The sequence below is a fragment of the Corapipo altera genome, unplaced genomic scaffold (assembly GCF_003945725.1).
Source record: "Corapipo altera isolate COAL_440 unplaced genomic scaffold, ASM394572v1 56, whole genome shotgun sequence".
Lineage (NCBI taxonomy): Eukaryota > Metazoa > Chordata > Aves > Passeriformes > Pipridae > Corapipo > Corapipo altera.
Window position 1 is genome coordinate 351,073 of NW_020884896.1, and position 6,643 is coordinate 357,715.

The window sequence follows — 6,643 nt, forward strand, 5'->3', positions numbered from 1 at the left end:
ATCCAAACAACTTTTAGCAAGTATCCCAGCAGAAAAAATAAGAAAATACTTGTCTATTTCACAGTCAAAAATAATCAGGAAATCTCTCCATACTTGGTAAATATAAAACATATACAGCTCTGCAGCTCAGATCTGTCATGTCAAGCATCACCAGAGGCAGATATTTATGGTAGTTATAAGTCCTTACTTTAAAAGAGTTTCTATTTGTTGCACTAATAAACAATTATGATGATCCTACTAGGCACTGATATAATAAGGAAACACAAGAGGCTAGTCATCCTTTCTGCTCTGCAAGTGCAATTAAATATGATTACAAACAACAGCTGGATGTTAACAGCAAGGCAAGATGAAAGGAGTTATTTATATATTCAAGTACGTCACTACAAGACCTGATGGTCAAGCAATCAAATCTCTAACAGGATCTGTCCTCCACAGTTTGGAATGGGACTGAAACAAGTTCCTTGTGCATCTGGACAACCTAAGCAAATGAAGCAACCTCAGCAAGTGAGAACTACTCAACGATCCATTATGTTGGGTTTAAGAGTTACGATTGTTTAAAGGTAAAACCGAGATCTTTGCTATCACAGGTGACTCGATCTTACTACACGCCATAGGAGAGATGGGTATGCCAACTGAAAGGTACATTGCCTTACCTCATGAAGAGAAAGTGACTTAGCTGCAAACAGAAAACTTTTTGCTGCTTCGGTATGATAATTTAAAGTCTTCCACTACACCTCCAAAGAAGCTCAAGCCTGCATAACTCATAAAGAGTGACACACAAACAGCAAAAGATTGCAGACTCTAGGCAGCCGCCTCTGCAGCCAGTGAATGTCCACTTCTCCTAGCTTCAAGAGATCTGCTCCTTGAGGCAATCTTAATGTGGCTCTGGCACAGTCAATCCTAAGGAGGGTGATGGCTGGTCTCCCTCCCACACATGCTGCTTTTCCCTTTCACCATGCCAGCTTCTTGGGCATCTAAGGCTTAGTGCCACTGCTCTGATCTTGCCTATCCTATGGAGTTAACATAAAGGACTGCAACCAACTTCAGGCAGAGGAAGAATTGTAAGAAAACAGTGAGTTTCTTCTTCTAATTGGCAGCATATATATTATACCAATAACTTCACCAGAAGATGATCTTTTCCATCTGATGGTTGTTGCCCGCAGGATTAAATCCCCATAGACTTTGCCTGGCAGAATAAAAAGCAAAAATCACGCCCCAGTATAGACATTGCAATAACACACACTGTATAAGGAGAAAGGTTGGTTGACTTCTTTCAAATTGCCTCCTACTGATGTGTGATTACATCTTTCTACAGGGAAGCAAAGCCAAGCAGACTTAAAGTCATTTTGGTTCACTCAGGCTGACTTTAGAGACAGGGCCTGTCATTCAGCAAGAGAGCTCACTACAGGGTCACAGGATTAAAGCCTGGAGTTTTCACAGAGCCACTACTTCAGTCCCACTGTTAGACAGCTAATTAAGACTGAATGCATCTAACTTCAGACTGGCAAGGCACCAACAAAGGGAGGCAATACCCAAGCCAAATGAGGATACTGTGGTGTATATGGCTGGGTTTTTGGGGGGTTTCTCCCATTAGAAATCAGAGCCAGAATTCTTAGCAGATATGTATCACCATGGATCCAATTATAAAATAAGGTGTCCACTGCATTTACAGATTTACCAGCTGCTTCTGACTGGCTTCCTGCCTTATCCCTATGGAATACCCTGACCCTTCTCAACACTAAAGAGTTACCAACATCCTTCCTCATGAACTGTCCCAAGACGCAAAGTCTATTCACTTAGTCTCTGTGTGCCTCCATAAAGCTCCTTGTGTTGTGCCAGATCTCACAGAGTACAGCTGGGACTAAATACACCCTCAGCCACCACGGGACCTATGGCTCCCAAGATCCAGTACTCTAATAGTACCCATATGGATTGTAATGCAATCTCATTGAGACCAAAAGCAGTTTTGCCACCACATTGTCACAGACTTGGTAGAAGCAGGGATAGATTCTAAAACCACTCAGGAGCCTAAATAACTCATTACAGCTTTTTACCAAAGAGGAACTCTTTGATGTAACTCTTACAACTCATAAAGACTCAGTTTGCAGCTGAAGCCAAGGAGAATTTTCCCACTGGAACCCAAGCACATGACTTTTTACTTCAACCATAATCAGGTCCAGTTTCCAGCGGACCACTGTAGTGAGAGGATAGCATCTGAAACAAAATAAAAGAACTGTAGCTTGCTAAAAGAAAACACATTATTTCAGGTATATAGTACTGGAGAGAAACTTGCTTACATGATCAACTTCCTATTGCTTGACAGACCAGTAACTCTGAGCAAATTGCTCTCTTCTCTGCCTTTATTTCCCCAAATACAACATGAGTAATAACAGCCAATAAAGTGCTTTCTGATCTACAGATGAAAAGTAGCATAGAAGCACAGTGTGGAGATTGCTGGGAGTACTCAATGTCATTGTAAACAAGGAAATCGCACTATAGAAGACAGAGAACCCATATTGCAATCACCAACAGTCGTTGTTACAGGGAATTCAACACAGGAACTGGGCATAACAACAGTATCAGTCACTCCTAGAAAGCCTAGCAGCAATAAATTTGAGAACTAACAATAGCCCTCCACAGAGCTCTTTCTAGACACATAAGTTACTTCAGGGACAAGTTCTTAGCGAAAGGAAAACAAAACAATGACCACATGGTGTATTAGTGCATCTTCTAGAAAGACAGAAGGCCTTTAATCTTCAGTTTCTTTTGCTCTAAAATCAGAATCACTACTTACTGATGCTTACTTTTTTCCTTTTGAATACAGGAATGTACATCCTGAGTGGTGGTGGCTTTTTGCCTCCTGCAGGCTGTGCAGAAGGCCTTATGGACTGAATAGCTCTCCCAGCTGGGAAACAGCACAGTGAAGAGCTCATACCTGGCTTGTGGGCAAGAACCATGAAGAAAAGTCTTCCGTCTTTCGTAATACCATGTCATACAGATGATCCGGGATGTATTAGATAACACAGCCATCACACTGAGTATATGTGGGAGACTAACAATTTACTCTTTGAGTTAAACCCTTGTCAAGCCAGCAATACACCAGGGGAAACAGAAATTCATGCCTTGTGGGTGCACCAGTTTACCACTCGCCTTGCTAGTGCTTGCTGTAACACGCCTATGCCTGTGAGCTTAATCATACCTCCTGGCCATACCTGAATTCAGCTGACATAGTATTAAAGAAAAGTATTTGACAAGCTATTTTAATAGATGTTACTCAAACACAAGTTTAGACAACTCCAAAGAAGTTCAGCAAAAATAAGTTTTATAAAACCTTGTTATTATAAGCGAGTCATTAAAAAAGCAACCACTACATACAAGCAGTCTGGTCTTAACTTTAGGTAGGTCTGCACAGCCCTGGCACCACTAAGTCCCACAGGTGACATCTCAGCACATACCCCGAGTCTTGACACAAACCCCCAGGAGTTCTGGGGGCACTGACCAACATCCCCTCAAATGCAATGCTCAAAGCCCACATACCAAGCACTACGACCTTAAAGCGACATGATCTCCCAGGTTTGCATGTGAAACTAACCCAGGATAAAGCACAATGCTACCCTAAATGCTCCTCTTGAAAACGTGCAAGTTTTGGGAAGCAAAAATACTCAACCAGCCCACACATCATGTTTGGCATCAGGGAAAGCCACGCGGGGAAACGGGGGAAACAACGTCCCTGCCGCTGCAAGGAGTCACTCAAGGGTGAATAAACGTTTTTAAATGCGACTGTCACTTACTTATCCAGGACGAAGTAGAGATCAAAGGCACCGTGACAGGAGCGCTGCTCTTCTTGCTCTTCCTCCTCCTCCAGGCGGGCGCAGGAGATTAGGCTCCCCATTGCCAGCAAGAAGCAGCACAAAAATGCCGCTTTCTCCACGCTCCTCCAGCAACTCGCCATCTTTTCCCTTCCTTAATTCCTCCTCCTCCCCCAGTCTCTCTCTCCCCCTCGCTCTCTGCAAATCTTACAGGCACTTCGGAAGCACCGAGGGCAGAGAAAAAAAATCAAAACAATCAAATAAACAAAAAAATCACTAACTTCAGAATCTCAGCTCAACCCTGAGAGCTCAAGGCAGCCCTGCCCGCCGGACACCGGACCGCTGGCTCAGGACTGGGGGCAGAGCCCAGGCAGATGATTCCCGGAGCCCAGACCCCATAACCCGCCGCCTCGGCAGCTGCCCCGAGCAGTCAGCCCCGTCCCATAAGGAGAGAAGAGGTTCCTCCCGCAAGGGCTAGAGGCAGGAAGGGGCAGAGGGAGGGGAGCGGGAGGAGGGAGACAGGATCTTATGGGGGCAAGCTGAACTGGGACTTTCCTGTTCCGGGATACTGAGGTGGGAAAAGCTGCTGCGAGCGAGGGACCGAGCTTAGGGATCGCTACCCCGGCGCCTCTCCATCGTCCCCGGGGCACAGCTCGGGCGTTCCTCCCTCCTTCCCTCTCGCACTGCCCTCGGGGCAGGACAGCGGGGAACGTAGCAGGAGACTCCGCCGGTGGCGGGAGGGGAGCCCAGGCAGAGACAGGGGCAGCCCAGCCACATTCCGGGGCATCGCTGCGCGTCCCGCTAAGCCTGTCTCTCCCAGACTCGGGAGGGGAAGGAGCTTTGAAGTGGCCAGGGCTGAGGGGGGCAGTGGCCGAGGCGGAAAGAAGTTGCTGTAGGAGACGGGCGTCATTGCAAAAACCTGTGACAAACCGGAGGTGGGGGGATGGCGCGAGGGGGCAGTTGTGAAAAATCTAGTTGCAGATGAGCGCAATTAAAAAGGTTATTGCCTGGGGGCGGGGGTAAGGGGCAGGTTTTCACAGCCCTCTCGTGCCACAGCATATTGTTTCTCTTCCGTGGAAAACTTGGTCCGCTCGCCCTGGAGTCTGCACACATCCTGCAGGCGATGAGCAACGATGAAACGCAATCTCTTAATGGAGGCTTTGCACAGTAGCATAATCACTCCCTGCCTGTTACACAAAGGTTACAAAGCACTGCCCTAAAGAGTTGGCCCAGCTCATCTGGATGCTGTCTCCAAAGTTGGAATAATTAGTGGCTTCCAGCCGCTTCCCCCTCCCCCACACCCTTTGCAGCCCCTAATTAATGAAAAGAGCCACGGGGAGGGATGCGAGCGGAGTCACTTTGCATGACGGAGTTGGGACTAGACATTTCTCTTTCTTGGGGGGAGGCTTCGGAACGCGAGTCAAGGTGGAAGGAATCCATCCCCTGTGGGGCGCTGGCGCGCTGCCCCATCAGGCATCAGTCCCCCAAACACCCACTTGCATCGCTGGGACCTCTTCACTCGGGAAGCTGAGCCGTAAGGCTGCGGCCAGGAGCCGCTTCCACGTGCCAGCAGTAAAAAGTGATACCTCCTCCCCCCGCCCATGCCGGTACCCGCAGGGACGCATGGCCGGCCCGGGCGGGCTGAGTTCGCTGCCCTGCGAGGAGGCGCTGAATTCAGGGCCACGGTGCGGGGGTATGGGCGTGGGCATCTGGATTGTTTCCCCACAGCACACGGCAGCTCTGCCCTGAGCCCTACCCGCCTCCATCGGGCAACGGTGGGATGTGGCGCAGGCGGCGGGCCCTTTCTCTCTGCGCCCGACGAGGACACGCGTGGACACGGCGCTCCTGCCGCCTCCGCGCAAAGCCCCTTCCCCGTCGCATCCAGCGCCCCTTCTAGCAGCCCTTGCCGTGTTTTGTGCGGTATCAGCTGCTGCCTGCAAGTCTGAAATAAAATTTGCACTTCGGGGAAAGCATCTTGGTTTCAGTTCCCTATTTCTGTGCTGGACCAAGTTCAGACACATCCAACCGCGGCGGCGGTCGGGGACTTATCAAGAAGAGATTAGAGGGTCCACCGGTTTTCAGCCTTTCACCCCGTTTAACTGTGCCCAGCTAACAGCTGAAGGCACTGCTTGAGCTCACCACTCTAAAGGTTTTTGAGCAGTGGCCAGTTGAGACCCAGCGATTACTTAGATCACGGAGAAATACAAGAAACCCACATCCTCTCTGGCGACATTCACAAAAAATGAGCAAGCGGCTGCTGGGCAGCAGGAATCCCCCTTCCTCCCGCTCCGCCGGCCTTCGGCCTCGACGGTGCCCACTAGTGTCCGCAGCCTGTGCGGTCCCCGGGAGTAGCACCCCCCGCACTGCGTCCCGGCCGCCCTCCCCACCCCCTGCCCGAGGCAGCCGTCCTTCCCCGCACACACCGTGGCCTTTCGAAACGAAATAAAAATGTTAATGGCTCCAGTTTCCCCCGGTGTCTCGTGAATATAGGACTGTTTCGTAAAATAACGCGACAGACTTCAAGAGAGTCTCCAAAGCCGAGTAAGGCACTAACGAGAAAAAATCCGCGGTAACTATTTTCCGATAATGTGCAGAATGTGCGCTGCTGTTTTCTGATCTCTAATATATTCTCTGACTCTGCAAAGAGAGATGGATGGCTCACCTGCCTTCTCTAAAGGGCCCGGCGAGGGGGACGTTTTAAGGCTAGGTGAGCATACACAAAACAAGGATACGGCTGGGTCCTGCCACGGTTAGCGTTGGGCAGAAACACCTTGTGGAATGGAGGGCTATGGCTCTGCTAGCGCCCCTTCCCTGTTCCTCCAGCCCCTGCGAGG

General features: G+C 49.3%; 1 protein-coding gene across 1 annotated transcript in view; it reads right to left on the minus strand.

Moving 5' to 3' along the window:
- The window catches only part of ANTXRL (ANTXR like), a 58,809-nt gene extending 54,417 nt beyond the window's left edge, over positions 1-4,392 (minus strand). The window contains exon 1 of the mRNA XM_027648252.1: positions 3,792-4,392. Within this exon, the coding sequence (XP_027504053.1) occupies positions 3,792-3,952 (161 nt within the window). The 5' untranslated portion in view covers positions 3,953-4,392. The remainder of the gene's footprint in view (positions 1-3,791) is intronic.
- Positions 4,393-6,643: the final 2,251 nt, after the last annotated feature.